Below are 21,925 nucleotides of genomic sequence, written 5' to 3'. Positions count from 1 at the left end.
AGTTCGCAGATGATGAACCTTTCTGCACTAAGCTAAACTGGGCCACAAACAATAGATATAGTGCCTATCATGAGAACAAGGGATCCTTTCCATCTTGGTTGGACTTTCAGATCTTACATTCTACTGGCATGTCCCTAGTATACCAGGATCACCTCCATGCCATAGCAGAATATCAGAGTAAAATGTTATTAGTTATGGGGCAGCTAGTTGGTGCAACGGATAGAGGACCAGCCCTAAAGACAGGAAGACCTGATTTGAAATCTGGCCTCAGACACTTAATACTTCCTGACTGTATGACCCTGGACAAGTCACTTAACCCCAATTGTCTCAGAAAAAAAAAAAGAAAAGAAAAAGAAAAAAAAAGTTACACCTCTAGGCTTGGAGTTAAGAAGTCCTGCAAGTCACTTAACCTTATCGTGCTTCTAAGTTGTAAAAAGGATGTTATAATGGCATCTACCAAGCAGATAAAATATTTGTAAAGTGCTTTACAAATCTTAAAGCCTATATAAATTCTAGTTATTATTATTATTATTATTATTGAAGGGATGGCTTAATTGTAATCAAATAGAGTGAGTACAGCAGGGATGAACAGTCATAATCTATCAATGAGCAAGGGATTGTCTGCCCACATGTGAGTACCACATGCCCAACATTTATCCATTTGGAACTATTAAATAATCTACTTTGTTCAGTTCTACTTCCCCTCACCCCATCCAGGGTGTTATGGCTTGAAAATACGATTTAGCATAGAGCTAACATTTGTTTTGTGTAAACACATGAGAAAAATCATCAACAGCATAGTATATCCCTTTTCTACACTATTGCAACATCGTTCCATTTTAATGAAGTGCCATAGTTCTGATTAACATAAGAATCTGTCTTGTACACAGTGGTACAATTGTACTAGGACTACTAAGGAATTGTTCACTTATTGAGAGTCCTAAATTCTGCCTACTTCCTATTCACCTCAGTGGCTTTAATCTCATGTTTTAGATTGTAGAAGAGCAAATACCAATTTTCCTTGGTATTCTCTGACACTGGAATGTTCTATTTGAAAAGCCATTGAAGAATTATTTGTTGGCAAAATCAATATATGCTTAGATGATAACATGAACTGATTGCTAAATGCTAATCCTTGGTAGTAGAAGATATGTGCAGTGGAAAAAATAGTAGATTTAAATCAAATCTTGACACTTCTCTGGGATTGTTTTCTCATTAGTAAAATGTGAGTTGGACTAGGTCAGAGGTTCTAAACCTTGGGTCCACAAAGCCTCCAAGGAAAGCATGGATAGGTGTTGTAACTTGAGTGAGGGGAAAATGACATCTTTATTTTCAACAATAATAATGTAATATTTCCTTCAATTATGAATATAGGTAACATTATTTTACTGAGTCTAAACTTCACCAGACTGCCAAAAGATCCATGAGACACACATAAATAAGCACATGACCATCACAGTGAGAGTTCAATATAGACCTAGGACTAGGTGATTTCTGAGGTACCTTAAGGATCTTAAAAACTCTCTTCCTCTGAATCAATGCCAATGTTTTGTTTTGTTTTGTTTTTTCTCACTGCAGACCATGTCTGCCTAGGCAAGTGCCTCCTGGAAGGACAATGGTATAGCTTGTGCCAAAGTCCAGGGTGGTAAATATCAGGGTGAAGACCTCAGGGCCCAGGTGGGACCCACGTGGGGTTGGGCAGGGCAGGCAGTTTCCCAGCAACCTGGTTCTTCTGGTTTATGAGCTTGGGGGTTCTGTTATTCCAAGAACTGAAGGAACAGTAGCTTTATCCCTTGCAGCTTTGATCTTGGGGCCCAGCAGTGGGGGGGTGGAAAGTGGAGGGTTTAGGGAAGGGAGGATGAGACTATTATGTGAATAGGTTAAGGGAAGGGGGTATAGTAGGAAATTTCTACATAAGCATGTGACCAAGATGGAGTAGGAGTTGAATATGGGCCTGGTCTTGGCCCTCTACCAGTGCTTCAAACAATGCTTGGCACATAGTAGGTGCATGTTGACTGATTGACTGTTCCTCCTCAGCCTCTAGGCTAGGCACTAAAAGGCCTGTGTCCTACAAAAGTTATCTTTTCCCCTAGAAGGAAGGAGACATTATAAAGAAATCATTGCTGGGGTGCCAAAGCAGACTCCAAGTATCCCTGAACATACTTTGGGCTGAAAGTTATGATAGAGCCCTCTGCTATCTGGCCTTGACACTCTTGAGTCTCATTGTCAAAGAAATATCGACACAATTGAAATCCAGAAGGGCTAGGTATTTTTGACAATTGTGCTAGATCAAAGGTATGGAGATGTAAAGGGAGAGGCTAAGTTCTAGAAGAGTAAAGAGGGCTACTTCTGAAACCTGAAGTCCTTTCTAACAAACTCTTCACAATATGACCCACACCCAAGTACCACCAGGTATCCCAATTGGAAAATGTTGTTGCTAACATTTCAAGTATGAGGAGTAATCTCATTGATTCATAAAATCTTAGATCAGGAGGTCTTGATTTGAAAGACATCATGAAATTTTATTTGCCTTTTCAGTAATAAGGAATCAGTAGCAAGACATTATTTAGGCTACTTGACTTCAAGACATTAAAAAACACCAACTATTGGCAGGATGATTGGTAAATGTCAAACTTTATATGATTAATTACTAGCTGACACAAATACAAGAAGATATTATAATGTAGGTTATAATCAGTATTCTTCCAATCTAGATGCCTTTGTCCTAAGTCCGACCCATTCTGTACTCTGGTCTTTTCTGCCTTGTTATGATTAAGAAGTCATTGTTTTTATTATTATTATTATTATTATTCATTCTTGTAGCTTGCTTTCCTTTTCATCCAATATAAGCTTTTTTTAAGTTCTTGAAAGAATCAAAAAATGAACCAGGATAAATTGAAACATTCTTTACATTTATAAAGTTTTCAAACTTTGATTCCTAAGATTTCAGGTAGACTATTAGAATGTAGTCTCTCCTTTCTTTTGAAATCTTTTTCTTACTTCCTCTTCATTTTTCTCTCTTCTCCTTTGTCACTGCTCCTTTACTTTTTACCAGGGGTATTTGGATTCACCTAATCTTTTAACTTAAATTGTATTCCGAGGAAAATTTTCTTTAAATCATAGAAAGCAGTGACCTCACCACAGTAAAAGAAAATAACAGTTTTGATTGGGTCATATCTAAAGTACATTTTGAAGGACATTGTTTTCTCTGAGAAGATGTTTCAGTATATCAATTATAAGAGTCTAGAAACCATGTAAGTACTAGGGATAAATTAGCCTAGAGAAGATAAGATTTGGGAGAAAGGGAGCAGCATTTGGGAACACATCATTAAATATTATAAGGACTGTTAGGAAAGCTATACCTCTTGGAGATATGAGCTTTGTTATTTATAGCCTCATATTAGAACTAGCAATTTCTTCCCACCCCTTCATTTTCCCATGCTCATACTAATCAATCACTAGCTACATAGGAACATGGTATCTTTAGCTCTCACCTCTTGTTCTCTCATCTCTACTTAATCTTATACAATGATAACTCACTTTAACTCTACCCATTGCACCATCTAGAATTCCTGTTCCAAGGTGAACAAACTTCCTTTTAGTTTGGACCATCTTCTCTTACATTCCTTCCATTTTCCAGTTCTAAGATTTGACACCTGGTTGATCATCAGCCATCCTTTCCAGCACTGGTTGTACCCTCATTCACCACTCCCTTCGAACCACCCTATCAACTCTCTACACACACTATTCCTGGTGGGAAGAAGGAATGTTATTGTAATACTCCTTACTCTCCACTGCCACTTTCAGATTTCCTTTTACTACTGTTACTCAATAACCTCTCCTTCGAAGTTCACTATTAATTTTCATCCAGTCTAGAACATTGCAACTGTTGAGTGCTAGATCTCAAACTTTTCTAGCTCTTCCTCCCTTCTCAAAGACTTCAGCACCTGGTTCACTAACTTCTGCTGTTGCATTTTTCTTTTTGTTGAGTTATTTAAATTTTTGAGTCAATTTGATGTCTGACTCTTCATGGCCCAATTTGGTTTTGGTTTTTTTGGTAAAGATGATGAAATAGTTTACCATTTCCTTTTTTCAAGGTGAGGCAAATCAGGTTAAGTGATTTGCCTAGGATCACACAGCTCTTAAGACTGAATTTGAATGCAGGTCTTTCTGAATCTAGGCCTAGCACGCTATCCACTGTACCACATAACTGTCCCAGCCTTTTTGCTAGGGAACTTGGACACAAATATTGATGTTCCCTCAAACTCTCTAACCTCCCATTTCTTTAGTCTCTTTGAATCCCATGACCTATTCCTGTACTCCACCTCAAGTACAAGGGTGGATGGTTACACCCTCAATATCACCATTACTCATGAGTTAGTTTACTTCCTTAATTAAAACTCTGACATTCCTCTAAAGTTTGAAAGGCTATAAATTGCTATCATCTAATCTTTCCCAGTGCCTCACCTCTCCTAAATTTTTTTATTTATCTCTCATCCCTCCACCCCTCAATTTTTCTTCAGGCTATTACTCCTGCTCTGACATCACTCTTTAATCTCAAACCTGTAGTCAACCAATTCAATATGATACTGTCCTTGGCTCTCAAATTCCACAACTTCTTGTCCTTATTTCGATCATTCCGTGCCAAATCTCAACTCTATATATTTTCTTACCATCTGCATTCTCCACATGCTACCAATCAGAACTAGAGGAAGTGAAATAGCCATGTTGACTGGGTATATTCATGGTAAGTAACTTCACCAGAGCAAGGCAATTTGGGGTTTTTTTGGATTTTTTTTTTGGATGGGGTGTTATGGGCCAGAACTCTGAACTTGAAATAAGGATTCTTACAAGGTGCTAAGTCAGTGGAATTGATAAAGACAATGGTTGTCTAGTTTAGCAAGCATAATGCTTAATAGCTCTCTAAATTCAATATGATAGATTTAATCTTACAACAAATAATGGTTTCCTAGTGATATAATGATTGGTTTATACTTAGTGTAGAGCATATAAACTGGGAGCTCAAGCTCTTAGAGGGAAAGAGAGAGATTCAATTTCATCTTCAGTTAGGTGGTGGCTGGCCTGGCCTCCTACCCTTCTCCACTGAAACCAAGACTCTTGAAGGATCTCAAGAAAGCTAGCTGAGCCTTAGTTGAGGAGACAAGATTTTGAAGGATTTAAAGGATTTGGACTTTAACACCTGGCTATTCTTGTGATGATTACTCTTCGGAAAAGAAGACTGCTCCAGAGACCTCCAAAAAAACCTAACAGAGAACATTTTGAGGGGTGGGTGGGAAGGTTGGAATATATTTATTTTTAAATTTTTTAAGCTATTTATTTTCAAAATATGTGCAAGGATAACTTTTCAACATTGATCCTTGCATAGCCTTGTGTTTCAGATTTCCCCCTCCTTTCCCTCATCCTCTCCCCTAGATGGCAAGCAATCCAATATATGTTATACATGTTAAATTATATGTTAAATCCAATATATATAAACATATTTATATAATTCTCTTGTTGCACAAGAAAAATCAGATCAAAAAGAAAAGAAAATGAGGAAGAAAACAAAATGCAAGTGAACAATATCAAAAAGAGTGAGAATGTTATGTTGTGATCCACATTAAGTTCCTGTAGTGTCTGGGCTAACTTTCTGAAGGATCTCTGGATGGGACTTGGTCTTAGCAGGAGAGTTACCACAAGGATGGTCAGGGATAGAGTCTGGAGTCTAGGATCGAGTTCAAGCACACACTCTCTCCTCTCCAGTCCTCTCAGCCCTTAAATATCTTAGTACAATTACAGCACTACTGAGCATGTGCCAACTATAGAACCATCACATCACCATAACACACTAAATAAGAACTAGAGAATTTACTCAATCACACTGAGTAAACACCCTGTTAGTGTCCTTACTTCAAGTAGAACACAGGTGGTCACACTCTCCTTGACTTCTCAGGAAAAGGTGTGAACACCAAGGAAAATGGGGAGCCAAACCAGATATTGTCAGCGAGTTTTCTCTGGGCTAAAGGGTCTTTTACCTTACCCAGAGTTGCCCCATTATCTGCAGCCCTCTACAAGTTCCCATAGTCCTCTATCTGGGTTTAGATGGCTCTTTTCATCACAAGCTCATTGGAACTGAAGGCAATTTGTTTATTCTTCTCTAATTGAGCTCTCTCTCCACAGAAATTGCTTCGGATTTTTTCTTCACTCCTCAAGCCTTCCATACTTTTCTCCCCCTTTTAGGTGAAAATCTTCTTTATAGATAAAATTGAGATCATTCAACATGAGATCTTTCCTTTTCTCTCTTCTTTATCTCAAAATCCCTTGACACCATCCCACACTGTCCTCATATTCTCCAGTTTAGGATAATGGAATGACTCTTTTCCTTGTCCAAGTCAACCAATCTACACATACCCTTGATATCATAGTTTCCCATCATTTTTAATTTTTTTTTAATTTTTTATTTTTTTTTAAATTTATTAAATTTTATTTGAAAAAGGAGTAAGAAAAATAAAAACAAAAAAATACAAAACAAAATAAAGCAAAACAAAAGAGAATATTGTCATGTGCCTAGCAGAACATCAGGAAGGATTCAAAATATAAAAAAAGTGCCAGATCAAGAAAGTATGTATACACACACACACACACACACACACACACACACACACACATATTAGGAGATGAAATTATATTCATGAATGTCCACTTTTTCTTTACTTCCTTTTGTTTTTTGATTCTCTGCTGTTCACCTTATTTACTTTATTTTTTTTTTCTTTTCATCCCCCCACAACCCTCAGGCAAGGTATAATTAATAAAAGGTGTATATATATATATATATAGATATATATATATATATCTATATATATATATATATAGATATATATATGTAGATATATACATATATTCACACACATATACCCAACATCTACATGTCTTTCCTATCCCTGCTAACTAATTAAATGCTGCTCCCTAACTTGTCTTACTATTACTTAAAACTCTCCCTCACCTAAAAATTCCTCCTTTGTCTTCTTCTCTTACCCTTTGCTTCCCCATCCACTTTTTCTTTATAGATTTTGGAGGGTGCTGTACCCTCCATGGTATATATGTAGTATTGACTATTGGTATGAATAAGTTTTCATCCCCTTGTGAGTAGGTTTTCAGAATTACAAGATCTCCTTCCGGCCCCCTCTAATGCCTCTGAGTTTATTCTTCCTCTACACATATTTGTATAATATGATTATTTTTACCTTAACTCTGCCAATGTTTCTTTTGAGCCATACTACTGTTGATGTGAATCTTAATTTATACATGTATAAATGTATAAAAAACATAATTTGTCCATGTTTTAACCGTTGGCCATCTTAAATTCTTTAAAACGGATCTTTCATATTGGTTTTTATATGTTAAATTTTCTGTTAAATTCAGGTTTGGTTGATAGAAAGTCCTGAAAATCTGTAAGTTCATTGAATGTCCGGTTTTTCTTATTCAAAATTATAATTTTGCTGTATATGATATTTTTGGCCGCAAGCCTAGCTATTTTGATTATTAATAGATATGATTATAGGATTCTGAAGTCTTTTATTGTAGCTACTGATAAGTCTTGTACAATTCTAATGGTAGCCTCAGCATATTTGAATTTTTTTTTCTTTTTTCTTGCAAAATGTTTTCTTTAATCTGGGGTTTTCAAAATCTGGTAATAATATTCCTGTGTTTTTCAGAAGGATCAGTGGATTTTTTTCTATTTCTCCTTTCCTCTCATGTTCTCTCATTCCAGGACAATTTTCTTAGATTACTTCTTACACTATTGTATCAAGGTTCTCTTTTTAGTCAGAACTGTCCAACAGTACAATTATTCTTATATTTTCTCTTCTTGATCTGTTCTCTAAAACTGTCATTTTTCTTATGTTTCACATTCTGTTCTATTTTTCTCATTCTTTATAATCTGTTTTGTTATTTCTTTGTCTCTCATAGCTTCACTAGCTTCCCCTTGTCCAATTACATCCAGTTTTCAAAAAATTATTTTCATCTTTGAGACTCTGTACTTCCTTTTCTAGTTGATTATCTTTTTTTAATACTCTTTTTTTTTTCTTGGATAGTTTTTATTTTTCTTTTTAATTTTTCCTCAATGTCTCTCATTTGATTTCTAAATTTTTTTGAGCTCTATAAATGCTCTCTGGGCAAGGAGCCATTTCACATTACTCTTTGGAGTAGAAGGTTTTTTTTTTTTTTTTTTTTTTTTTCTTAAACTAAAATGTCCTCCTCTGAAGATGAACCTTGTTCTTTCCTGTTCCCATAATATGTTTTAATAGTGAGGGTCTTTCTTCTTTGTTAGTTCTTTTTTTTTTTTTTTAAGAGCTTGATCCTCCTGTAAGTGCCCATAGTCAGCGGCATCCTTGCCCCACTGCCTCTGCACTCAGGGTGCTAGTTCCTTCTTGCCCAGGACCACATCTCAGCAGCACAACTGGGCCTGGCATTCCCAATCAGCCAAGGTTCACTCAGTCCTCCCGGTTTCAGACTCCAACTTGACAAACAGTCCAGAAGGTAAAAATCTCGGTGGTTCCTGCTGAGGTTCCAGCCCTAACTAGCTAGTCCAAGGATTCCCCACTTGATGTTTTTTGGAAGTAGCCTGGAAGTGTTTGCATTTCAGACAGATTAATCCAATCCCAGGTCGGTCTTCAGATCTTGGATTCTGCCCCAAGTCTTCTCAAATCTTCAAGAGTCTAGGTTCACCCTGAGGTGCAAATTTGTTCTATTTGTGGGGGAAATCAGGAGAGTTTGAAATTTACCAACCTATTCCACCATCTTCCCAGAATCCTCCCTTCCCATCTTCTCTAGCACATTACAACTTCAATCAACCTTCTCTCTAAACTTCAGTTTCTTCCAATATAATGGTTCTTTCCCTACTCCCTTCAAATGTAAGCCCTTAAAAAATTATCCTCTATTTCTCCTCTCTCAACCAAAGTCCTTGAAAAAAACTGCCTATGTTCATTACTTTACTTTCTTCTTTTCTTTCTCTTCTACCCTTAGCAATCTAACTTCTAACTGATTACTCAACTGAAACTGCTCTCTCCAAATTTACCAAGGATTTCTTAAATGCCAGATCTGTTTGTTTTTCTCAGCTCCTCATCCTTCTTGACATGTCTTTTCATTAAACACTGCTGACTACCTTGATTTTCTGTATTTTTGTGACATTCTCCTGGATCTCTTTCTATCTGTATGATTGTTCCTTCCGTTTCTTTTGATGACTTGCCATCCATATCACACCCCAACTATAGGTGTTTCTTGATCTTTTCTTTTCTCTTTTTAAACTAGTTTTCTTGTTAACTTAATCAATTGATATGGGCTTGACTAGCAACTCTTTGAAAATGACACATATATATGTATGTATATATATGCATATGTGTATATTGTATAAATACATGTATGTAATATGTGAACATACACATATATGTATTTCTCCCATACTTACACTCCTGAAACTCAGTCTCCTTCCTGCACTTCATTTCCACATTACTAGTTGACTCTTAGATATTTGAAATTAAATATCTTGAAGATACCTTAAACTTAATATATCTTTCCCCAAATTTTTTCTATTTCTATCAAAGGTATTATCCAGGATTATAACTTCAGTCTTCTCCTTTCCTCATTCTTCTTCCCTTCATATATCTTAGCTGCTAACTCTTGCCATTTCTAAATCCTTCTCATCTCTCATATCCACACCCACACATCTCTCCTTGCACAGACATCACCTTATTCTTTGTCACCTCTCATCTGGATTATTGAAGCTAGTCCCCCCTCCTTGCATCTTTCCACACTTTAGTCCATCCTACCTTGGTACTGCTACCAAAGTAATTTTCTTTAAATGCATGCAATACTCCTACTCAAACAATTTGTATGAATCCATATTACCTCTAGAATAAAAATAAACTGCTATTTTTAGCTTTCAAATCCCTTCACAGCCTGGCACTAACCCTCACTGAACATTACTCTCCTTCCAAATGTCTGCAATATAGCCAAGATGACCTTCTCTTTGTTCCTAACCCATAACACTCTGACATTTCTGCTGTTGCTCTGTTGCTCCCCACGCTTCGAATGCATCCACTCCTCAACTGAACTTCATAGAATTCTTCCTTTAAAACTCAGATCAAACATAACTTTTGCCAAAAATAAAATCCTCAAATGATTATGCCTTCCCTTCCAAACTACCTTTTATTTAATTACTTTGTATTTATTTTAAATGATTTTTTCATATGTAATCCACAGACTATATATATATCCACATTAATTATCTGATTATTAAATATCCCATGGTTAAAGCAGGGATTTGTTTCATCTTTGCATTTTTTTATCCCAAACACCTTACCCAGGATCTAACATATAACATATACTTAATATATGCTGATAGATGGATTTACTGATAATTGGGAATATTTGTTCTTTGATGCTCTGATGGAAGAATTTTGCTGCTCTGATAGGCAGCGTGGGAGTAGAGTTAGTGTGCTAACTGCAGTGTCAAGAAAACCTAGGTTCAGATTCCATCTCTGATATTTACTAGCAATGTGACAACAGGCAAGGCATTTAATCTCTCTGAGACTGAATTTCCTCTTCTGTAAAAAGAGGATAATAATGCCTGTAATTCCTACCTTAGAGGTTTAGAATGGGGATAAATAAGATTATATTATGTACATAAAATAAAAAATAATATATTATACATATGTAAGATACAAAAATATTAGATAGATTAACTCAAACCTGGGACCAATTAGTCTAATTCCAAGTTGGGGCAGCTAGGTGTCATAGTATTGGATCTTGAGTCAGGAAGGAGGAGTCTTCCTGAGTTCAAATCTGGTTTCAGACACTTAATAACTGTATGATTCTGGGCAAGTCACTTAATCCTATTTACCTCAGTTTGCACATATGTAAAATTAGTTGGAGAAGGAAATGGCAAACTACTCTAGTATCTTTGGCAAGAAAACTCCAAATAGGGTACAAATAGTTGGACAAGACTGAAACAACCAAACAACTGCAAATAGTAATTACCTAACAAGTGGTCTGAATGCCAATTGCTTGATCCAAAGATCTGACATGCCTGATATTTTATTTTAGAAAATATTTTAATTGATTTGGTGGTGATGGTATGGGTCTTGAATTGATTTGGTGGTGATGGTATGGGTCTTGAATAGATTTGGTGGTGATGGTATGGGTCTTGAATAGATTTGGTGGTGATGGTATGGGTCTTGAATAGATTTGGTGGTGATGGTATGGGTCTTGAATAGAGGTTAGGAAAAAAGGTATTTCAGTCATAGAGAATCATGTGAAATGAAGGGATTGGACTAGTAATCTGAGGTCACTTTTGACTCTAAATCTCAGATGCTATGATCTGCTATGAACAAACGTACAGGGGGAAGAAATTGAAAATGGTACTCATAGAAGAGTACATATGGGCAAGTGCATGGGAAAGCATAGCCGGCTAAGTCACCTAACCCCAATTGCCTCTCCAATCACAAAATATTTAAATTTTTAAAAGCTTACCATATTATTTAACACGCTGATGTCAGCATGTAAAGAAATTCCTTCAGCCTCTGACTGTTTGTCACTGCAATTTCTTCTCTGGCAGGTTTGGCGAGCCAGGTTAAGGAAGCTTTGGAGCAGGAAAAATTTATAGACACTACCTGTTACAACTATTTTACTTCATGCATAAATTCCTCTTTTACATTTTCTCCCCCTTAATTAAAGCCTCTATATTACTACTTGCCTTGATACTCAAATTGAAGACTTTCTTGGTTTTTTTGCCTATTTTTTCCATTACTTTTTTATTATGAGTTTTGCCCTTGTATGAGGAAGTATAATATGACAGAAAGAATATTGAACTAGGATTTTCCAAAAAAGAGATATAACTTCCTTTTGAATGTGGGGATTCTCGTAGATAGAACATTGCATATAATATCAGATGTTTTTAATGTTTTAAAACCAATTGATTTTGCTGAATGTTTTTTTTTCCTTTCCTCTTAAAAAAATAGTTCTTTGTTATAAAAGAAGACTTTCTAGGAGAAGAAAAGAAAAGATGCAAGGGAAAATCTAGGCTATATTAAAACAAAAGATAACAGTAATAACTAACATTTATATAATGCTTTTTATGTGCAAAATGTCAACAAAAATCTAAAAAAAAAATAAGATCCAAGTTCTTATTCTAGCACACTAATCACAATCTTTGTGACTTTGGGGAAAATTATTCATCTTCTCCAGTCCCTCAAATTCCTCATCTGTTAAAACAGTGGCTCCATTATTTACATCTTCATTGGAAAGATGATATGAGATATATTCCATTCCAAAAATGAGAATTTATTATTAAACTAATTATTAGTTTCAACAAGTCTGTAAATTCCTTGAAGACAGAAATAGTTTTATTTACTTTTTCTGCATGTCTTCACAATGCTAGCCACAAAAGTATCATGTGACTATCATATTGCTGACTTGGGCTTGTTATAATGGCCAGTACCCCAAGCTTATTCTCTATCCCACCCACCCTCAATCTCTACTCCATAGAGACCTCACCTCTGAGGACCAGATTGTGCTGCTCAAATCGAGTGCTATAGAAGTGATCATGCTTCGCTCCAACCAATCCTTCACCATGGATGACATGTCTTGGACCTGTGGGAGCCAAGACTATAAGTACCGTGTCAGTGATGTTGCTAAAGGTAAGTTACTCCAAGCCCTCTTCACCCAGTTTCTCCCTTCATCCCTTCTGTACCCAGAAAAATTGGTGAAGGATTGGGAGGAGGTAGACTAAGGGAAGGAATTCAGTTAGCTTCATGTTGAGAGGTTGAACTATCCATGGCCTTTCTCCTCTACAGCTGGACACAGCCTGGAATTAATTGAACCACTTATCAAGTTCCAGGTTGGGTTGAAGAAACTGAACTTGCATGAAGAAGAACATGTCTTACTTATGGCTATCTGCATTGTGTCCCCAGGTAGGGGGCCCACAACCAAGGAAAACTGGAATTTGGCTGGGTGGAGAAGGGGTCTACTGGGGAACATGGCATGAAATGGGGATGAAATAGGTAGGAAGATTCCCATATGATTGGATCCAAGCTGTTAAGAGTAAAGATAAATGACTTGTCTTTATTTTCAAGCGCAGTCCTGAATAGTCAGGGCTGTCTTTTGAAACCTAAGAATGGAAAGGACATATAAATAGTCACCTCAATCTGTAGCCAAAAAAAAAAATGCAATGTGTGTTTATAGGGGAGGTGTGTCTAAGGAGCCCTAGTGCCAGAGTTTCATTGAGAGAGTTATCCCTGTCATTCTCCCTCCTACAGACCGGCCTGGGGTGCAGGATGCAGCACTCATTGAGGCCATCCAAGACCGGCTGTCCAACACGCTGCAGACCTACATTCGCTGCCGCCACCCTCCACCTGGTAGTCACCTCCTGTATGCTAAGATGATCCAGAAGTTAGCAGACCTGCGGAGTCTCAATGAGGAACACTCAAAGCAGTACCGCTGCCTGTCCTTCCAACCAGAGCACAGCATGAAGCTCACTCCCCTGGTACTCGAGGTGTTTGGCAATGAGATCTCATGACTGGGTCAGCCAATGCTAGTATCTGGGTAGGAGGCACTCTCCAAAGGGGTGGTGCAAATGGTCACCCAGCTCCAGAATCCTTTGACTACTTGCTGCTGAGCAGCACTCCCTACCCCTTTTGGAGCTCAGCCTCCTCCTTGCCTTCTTTCCTTCCCTTTACCATACCCCAGGTCAATCCTTTCTCCTGTCCAGCCTGTGTGTCAGGGGTCCCAAGACCTCTCCTCATCCCACACCCTTTTGAAGGCTTTCCAGTTCCTTTGGACCTCAGTTAAGAGGCACTGTTTATTTGATAAGGCAACTCAAAGGAATCAGAGATCAGAAGGCAAGAGCCTGAATGTTAAGGCTTCTTCCCTGTATCTATATGGCAGCCAGAAGGTATTGTGAGACCATATAAGAAAAATATGTCCATTCCTCAGAGACATATCTGTAACTCCAAAACACTTGAGTCCTAGTGGATTCCTTCAGCCCTTCCCCATCCCCAAAGATAAATAATCTGCTTGCATATATGCATTTCCCTGGCCAACCTATGCCACTTAGGAACTATATAGTAGACTGGATTTAGAGAATCCAGGCAGATGAGCAAGGGCTGGGACATTCTCTACAGTAGTTTTCCAGAAATATGGTGACTATGGTGATAATTATATACCTTTCCAACCTTTCCACACCTTCTGCCTGGCTCCTTCAGTGACCAAACCATTTCTGTGTTACTATAGTAAGTGTCTCCAGAGCCTCTTCAATAGCAGTTGTCGTAAACAGACTCCTTGTCCTGAGTTTGGAATCTAGTCAGCTGCATCTTCATTCATAGAATGGGGACAGCCATCATCGAACTCACCTGCTAAGAGGATTACATGAAAAACAAAAGCTAAAATGGGGACAGCAAGAAAAAGGAAATCCATCTCTTGTCTTCTATATCAACTCCAAAAAATGTTAATAGTAGAAGGGGAAGGGGAGAGGGAGAAGGAGGACACCACACAGCTAGCTTCCTAAGCTTTCAGCTTCTTCCTGGATTTCAGAGACTGAGATGTGTGACAAAACATAGAAAGCCCCTTCAAACAGAAAGCATCATTTCATACTCTGATCCCTATCTCAACAGTATTTTATCTCCATTCCAGAAGATACCCTTAGATTCTTTTTCATCATGTTTCGTATCCCTCTAGCATCTGCCTCCTTTCATCCCCTCAGTTGGAAAGTTAGGAAGTCTTCTTTCTCAGTGAATAAGAAGGACAAAGAAAGTTGGCTCCCTTTCTCAAAACAACTCTAATCCCAGAATAGAGGCCTTCACTCACCTACCACCTCAAGACATCCTCCTCTAAGAGTAAACCCCAGAACCAAAGTCACACTCTCCTTTCCATTGGCTGAAATTCTGCTGCTATAAAAACGTTACTCATGTAGTGCTAAAAATATTCAAATAGCCTCCTATCCATAGGAATAAGAGTAAGATTGGACAATAATAGCTACAGTTCTCTGCTTTGTTTCCGTACCTTGGGCAAAAAGAAAGTCTATGGTGATCTTTTTTTTTTTTTTTTTTTTTTTTTTTTTGCATGGTAAAGAACTTATATGAATGAGTGACAAAATACCAAGCAGAGAATAAATTACTCAAGAATGCACTCATTCAGTAAGAGGTTTTGGTTGGAGAGGGTACAATTGATGTGGAAGGAACTTGGGGTAAAGGGTTATTTTGCAGCAGTATCTTTCTATGGAAGGAATTCTTAATGTTTTTATGTCATAGACTCATGGGGTAGTCTAGTGAAGCCTTCTCAGAATATTATTTTTAAATACATAAATACATTAGATTATAAAGGAAGCCAATTATATTAAAAATATAATTATCAAAGTATATATATTTTAATTTTCACATATCCTGTATTAAGAATCCCTGTTCTATATGAATTCCTCAGTATAAATAGTTACTAGACCACAGGATGTATGTAAATAGATAACTTATGTTCATGGAAACAATTCTAAAGATTGGTCAGAACTCTTCTGAGACCATCTAGAAGAGAAACAGCCCTTTCTTCTTTTGCTTTTTAAAAATTTTTATTAATATATCCAACTAGATTTAGAGAATATTAGAGCAAGAAGAAACTTTAAAAGTCATCCCTCAACACCCTCATTTTAAAGATGAAAAAACCGAAGTGCAGACTGGCAACTTCCTTAGGGTCACACAATCTGTTGGGACTAAGATTAGAGACTAAGACCTGTTGGTGAAAGAATTGGAGTGGAAGCCAGGGGTTTTCCCTTAAGTGAAAGGTTGAGGAAGCCCTATTCCCCAATTTAAGTGGGGACAGAGATAAATGCTCCAGCTCTTGCTTCCTTTCCTCAAGCCAACTTCCAATCTAGTACTTTCTTTTTAACATTATACTAAATTGCAATCCAAATATAATCTTCTCTCAATTTATTCAGTGCCTCTGGGACCTTGAACTTTAGAAAGAAGTCTTGTTCAAATAATTCTTCCTTCTTGGCTGTTTCTTTGTTGTGACAAGATACTAAACTGGACTGTACTCTGACCCTGGCTTCATGGAGCCACTTTTGCCTATATGATGCTATTGCCTTATCAATAAAGTACATTTGGCTTTGTTATGTGTCCACCTTCCCAGCTCTAGCTTTGGCATTGGCTTCCATGATGAATTCTTTGTAATCCACTCCAGTGACATGGACATCAATCCACACTAGAAACCCTGGTCATCTTCAAAGGGAAAGTCTCAGTTAGCATTCATAATATGTTTACTTAATTTTAGAGAAAGGAATAATGAGAAAATGTGGGCACTAATCTGGCTCATTCATCTAGAAAGGAGACTAAGAAGAAATACATAGAAATTTTAAAGTCAGTAACTACAAAAAAAAAAAAAAAACCTGTCTTGAAATTTTTGGTTACCAGACATACTGATGTCTTTTTTCTGGAGGACAGATGTCTAGCAATGGATAAAGTTGCATGAGGGCATATTTTAAGTCAACTTAAGAAAACACAAACCAATAAATAAAACCATACCAGAAAAGAATGAGCTACTTGGGTACAAGTGAGTAATCACTTATTGGGATTGTTAGAAATTCCCATTTTAATTAATTTTTTTTTAGATTGATGAAAGAGGTTTATTATGGGGTTTGAAAATAAGGTAAAAGTTGTTAGGTAAAGAGAGGAGGGCATCAGAACCAGGTGGTTCCAGTGAGCAGAAATCCTTTGACCTGGCAGGCGTAAGGCTGCCATGTTTGGGACCTTTGCCAGAAATTCCCATTTTAGATCAAAGTCTGATATTTCAACTCTGCAAGTCTGTGGATTTAAGAAGCCTGGTGACTATATACAAAGGGTGACAAATAGCAGACTCTGGAACCAAAAAGAAAAAAGAAAAAAAGCCATTGATGGTTACCTAGGAGTCAGCTTTTTATAGGAAGAGATACATTTTGGGGAAAAAAAAAAAAAGAAAAGTAACTTAAGTGAGTAGGGAGAGACACTAAATAAGAGTAGTCAAAATTCAGGATATTTAAGTCAAATTGTTGAAAGGAATGGATGAAGAAAATAAATATACAAATCACCAGACTGGATGAATGACAGTTCTGAAGGAATTCAAGGATAAATCTGAATAATTATTGGTTTAAATATATAACTTGTCTTCATAAAAAACAACTGTAGTAGAAGATTTATTGGATTGTTAATGTGATCTTTGACATCAGAGCAATGACAAAGGGAACCTAGGAAGTTTAAAATCAATAAAACATCACAGTCTAGTGAAAAAAAAAGCACCAGACTTGGAGTTAGGAAGTCCTGGGTTCAAATCCTGCCTTACATATATACTAGCTAGTGACCCTGAACAAGTCACTTAACTATTTGGGGCCTCAGTTTCCTCATTTATTAAAATATATAGGTTGTATTCACCTTTTGAGATTTCTTATTGCTCTGAATTTATGTCCCTATGGACTCTGAAAAGCTTTCAAGAGCCTATAATAAATAAGAAAAAGTATTAGAGAACTAAAAAGTTATAACCTATCTATCTGGCCCTTCAATCTACTGTTTCTTTTTCTGATTTATGAGAACAAGTTATTGTTCAGTTATGTCCATATAGAAGCAGACATGATCTGTCCAAGAAAAGCGAATAGTTGAGTAGTGTTTGACAATGGAGTTTGGATTTTTGGATCATGATTTAAAAGACAGGAATAACAATTTGTAATGTTCTCTTCTGTTAACTGTAATATCCTCTGGGAGCAGGTTTCTTGGGGAGCTTCTGGAGGCAGCCTTATTTTCAGTTCAGTTCAATAATCCCAAATGCAAGCAAGAGTTAAAAGTCCAAATCCTTTATTGTCTCTTCCAAAATCTTATCTCCTTCACTTAGGGCTCTGCTAGTTTTCTAGAGGCCTTCCTCTCTCCTTAGTCCTCGAGAGCTCTTGCGCCTAGTCCTTTGTCTCTTCCAGCTTCAGCCTCCAGCCAACACAAAGGTGGAAGTTGGAATGAATCTTTACTCCTCCTTCCAGAGAGTGGGCTTGTGGGTTTCTGTGGCTTATGGCTCTGGCCCTGAGTGCTTCTTACTTATATTTCTGTCTGACTTGTGAATCTCCTCCTTATATATGCTCTCTAAAGGTGTGAACTCCCTTAAAGGTGTGAAATAAGTATTGTCTCTTCAGTGACTTAGCACCTTGTTTCTAGTTCTGGTCCATAACAACAATCCACTAGCTAAAGATGGCATACAACAAAACAAAGAAGCAATAGTAAGAATGTATTTTCCTGAAGTCTTGTGAATCTAATTAGAAGGGCATTAAAATAAAAGAAGAAGAGAAGTAGAATAAAAATGTTGATGTAGCAGAAAGGAAAGTAAAACTCTCCTACAGATCTAGAAAATGAACTACATTGATTCCTGATTGGAGAATCCAAGAAAAAAAAAAAATCACAATGCATCTTTTTTCCAGTTCAGAGGAGCATAGGAAGACAGAGACATCTACAGACATAAGAGACTGACTTTAGCCAAGAAAGGCAATCCTAAGTGCTTCAATATAGGAAAAAGCTGTGCATCAGAGACAAAAAGGATCTCATATCCAGGATAAAGGATATCCTTGGATAGAGTGTAGGAATAAAGTGTCAACTGGAAGCTGTCATCCATTATCCTATAGGTATTCTATTCTAAGTCATAAATCCAGGATGAAATGAGAAAGATGCTTGTACTTAGGAATGGCATTCCAGGATGAAAAGTGGTTGCAAGCCATAAATTGGTGTAATGAGCTAAAAACAAGTTCAAAAGCAAGAAAAGGTATGTGGTTGTGGCCTTTGGAATGGAATGGGAGTCTTAGTTATAGTCTCCAGTCAGAAACTTGCTATGGAATAACTAGGGCAGGAATCCTGTACCAAAACAAAGTCTAAAGTTCTGTCACTATAAACAAGGAGAGATTCCCAGATGGTTGATAGTAGCTGAGTCCAGCTATTGTCTACTAGAACTCCAACCAAGTGTAAATCATCAGGCATATGCTCAGGCCCAAACTCAGGTCAGGAATTGATAGAACTTAGATGAGAAATGACTTCACACTGCATAAGACCATTCTGAAAGCACTATAAGCTTGCAGGTCCCCAGTCTGTATTGTACTCAAGTTCCTAAAATAATATAACATTCAATTCCCTGAGAAAGAATGAGTAGAATCAGCTCAGGCAATGCCTCCAGAACTGAGAGCCTTTCCTTTATATAGTCTGAAATTAAGAAATAGGAGGAAAGAATGAACAAATGAAGAAAAATATCCTAACATAAAGAACTGTTATGGTGACAGGATTCTCAAGACACAAACCTAGAAGAAAATGACTTAAAAATAGCTACAAGAAAAACCTTGAGTAACTCAAGTAGAATTATTGAAAAAGTTAAAGTAACTTTTATGAGTTTTTAAAATTACTTAAAATAAATCAGAGTACTAGAAAAAAAAATTTAAAAAGAAATGAGAATGATGGAATACAGAATTTAAAAAATAACTATCAGTTTAACACAAAAGATACAAAACGTGATTCAAAAGGGAAAAAATTTCCCTCAACATTTGAATGGACCAAATAAGAAGTTAATGATTCCATGAAATAATAAAAAAAAAATTTTTAAACAAAGAGAAAAGACTTAAAATATAAGAGAAATATATAAGATAATTACTAGCAAAAACAAATGAACTGGAGAAAATATTAAGGAGATGTAATTTAAGAATTGAAGTAGTACCTGAAAGCCCTCACAAAAAAAAAAAAAAAAAAAAGATAAAAAAATCTTAAGCCATTATAGAAGAAAACTATTCAGATCTCTTAGAACCAGACTACAAAGTGAAAATAGAAAGAATTCACCAGTCACTTCCTGAAAGAAATCACCAAATGCCATCCCATGGAGGATCTAAGGAGAGAAATACACACACACACACACACACACACACACTGAGGGGAATGATATATTCAAAAAGAAAGGTGAAGCAAAATATGTTGATAAAAACATGATATATTCTAAATATATTATTAAAAATATCCAACACATCTACAGATATAGGATTATAAAGAGTAAGATTTCTTAGGACTTAGTAATAAGATTTTATTTACTATTTTTCAAAACAACCCAGAGGAAGAAGTAGTCAATGAAACATTCAAATTTTTTAGTAAAATTAAATTCAAACTCATGTGAATAAACAACTGGAAGATCTTAGAGGTAATAAATTATAGTCAAGAATATGGGATAAAAGATTCATGAGCAGGCCAACAGCTCTGCTGACATCACCTAGCCCTTTTGTACTTAACTGGAAAATAATTCGCAGACCAATCAGGAGCTATACTTCATCCCTATACAATTCTGAGTTTTTACAGGAGAAGAGACTTCAAAATAATTTGAGAGGACACCAATTGAAGAGAAATTTGACTTTCCTTAAAATCAATACTCTGGATCCAAGATAAGAAATATCTGGGAACAATCAACAGGTAATTATTAAGTGTATATACCATGCACTTATATACATATATGTATAAAAACAGTACCTGCTCTCAAGAAATTCACAATCTAAGGAGAAAACAACATGCAAATAACTATATACAAAAAATGAAGATGCTGTACAAACTGGGGGTAATCAACTGAGATTAAAAAGGACTGAGATTTTTTAGCTGAGACTTGAAGGAATCTAGAAAAGCTAGGAGGATAAGCTAGAGATGAGATGAGGAGATTTCCAAAGACCTGGAATCAGGAGAAGGAGTGTCTTATTCAAGGAACAACAAAGAGATTGATGTTACTGGGGGGAAAAAAGCACATGAAGAGAAGGGAGTATAAGGCATAGTAAGAATGGAAAGTTAAGAAAGGGTCAGGTTATATAAGTTTTTAAAAATCAAAAAGAGAATTTTATATTTGAGCCTGGAGACAGTAGACAACGACTAAAGCCTTTTTAGGAAAATCTGTTTGGGGCCAGAGCTCTAAACTTGAAACAAAGGATTTTTACAAGGTACTAAGTCAGTGGAATTGATAGAGACAATAGTTATCTAATCTAGCATGGTTTAGTATGATTGATTTAATCCTACAAGGAGATGTTATGGGCCAGAACTTGAAACAAGGTGGAATTTTACCATCAACCATTCAATGGTTAAATCTAGTTTAGCATTGATTTAATCTTACAACAAATAATGGTTTCCTAGTAATATAATGATATAATGCATACTCAGTGTGCACCATATAAGCAAAAAGCTCTCAGGACCAGAAAGACAAGCGCAGGGAGAAAGACAAGGCTCAGGGAGCCTCAACCAGGATTTTATTAAATTAAATTAAGAAGAGTTTGCACAAACAAATCTAATGTACTAAAAATTAGAAATAAACTAGATAACCAGGAAAAGATCTTTGAAACAAAGTCTTATTTCCAAATTATATAAGGAACTGAATCAAATTTATAAGACTAAAAGCCATCACCATTACTATTCAATATTGTATTAGAAATGCTAGCTTTGGCAATAAGAGATGAAAAAGATTAAAAGAATTAGAGTAGGTAATGAAGAAACCAAATTATCAGTGTTTGTAGAAGATGTGATGGTATACTTAGAGAACCCCAGAGAATCAACTAAAAAGCTATTAGAAGTAATCCACAACTTTAGCAAAGTTGCAAGATATAAAATAAATCCGCATAAATCATCAGCATTTCATACATCACTAACAAAATCCAACAGCAAGAGATATAAGAAAAGTTCCATTTAAAATAACTGTCAATAGTATAAAATATTTGGGAATTTATCTGCCAAGGGAAAGTCAGGAAAACTACAAAACACTTTCCCCAAATATAAAGTCAGATCTAAACAACTGGAAAAATATCAGGTACTCTTGGATGTCAAGCAAATATAATAAAGATGACAATACTCCCCAAACTAATCTATTTATTTAGTGTTGTGCC

The 21,925-nt window shown here is 36.4% G+C and overlaps 1 protein-coding gene across 2 annotated transcripts in view; it reads left to right on the top strand.

The window, feature by feature from the left end:
• VDR (vitamin D receptor) overlaps positions 1 to 16,157 on the top strand; it is a 91,631-nt gene extending 75,474 nt beyond the window's left edge. For both annotated transcript variants that reach the window (XM_074270704.1, XM_074270705.1), the window contains 3 exons: positions 12,544 to 12,695; positions 12,852 to 12,968; positions 13,314 to 16,157. In XM_074270704.1, the coding sequence (XP_074126805.1) occupies positions 12,544 to 12,695; positions 12,852 to 12,968; positions 13,314 to 13,573 (529 nt within the window). In that variant the 3' untranslated portion in view covers positions 13,574 to 16,157. The remainder of the gene's footprint in view (positions 1 to 12,543; positions 12,696 to 12,851; positions 12,969 to 13,313) is intronic.
• The last annotated feature ends 5,768 nt before the right edge of the window (positions 16,158 to 21,925 follow it).

This window comes from Sminthopsis crassicaudata, chromosome 5 (genome assembly GCF_048593235.1).
Source record: "Sminthopsis crassicaudata isolate SCR6 chromosome 5, ASM4859323v1, whole genome shotgun sequence".
NCBI lineage: Eukaryota > Metazoa > Chordata > Mammalia > Dasyuromorphia > Dasyuridae > Sminthopsis > Sminthopsis crassicaudata.
Note: the sequence above shows the minus strand (reverse complement) of the source record. Positions and strands in the feature narration are given on the sequence as shown.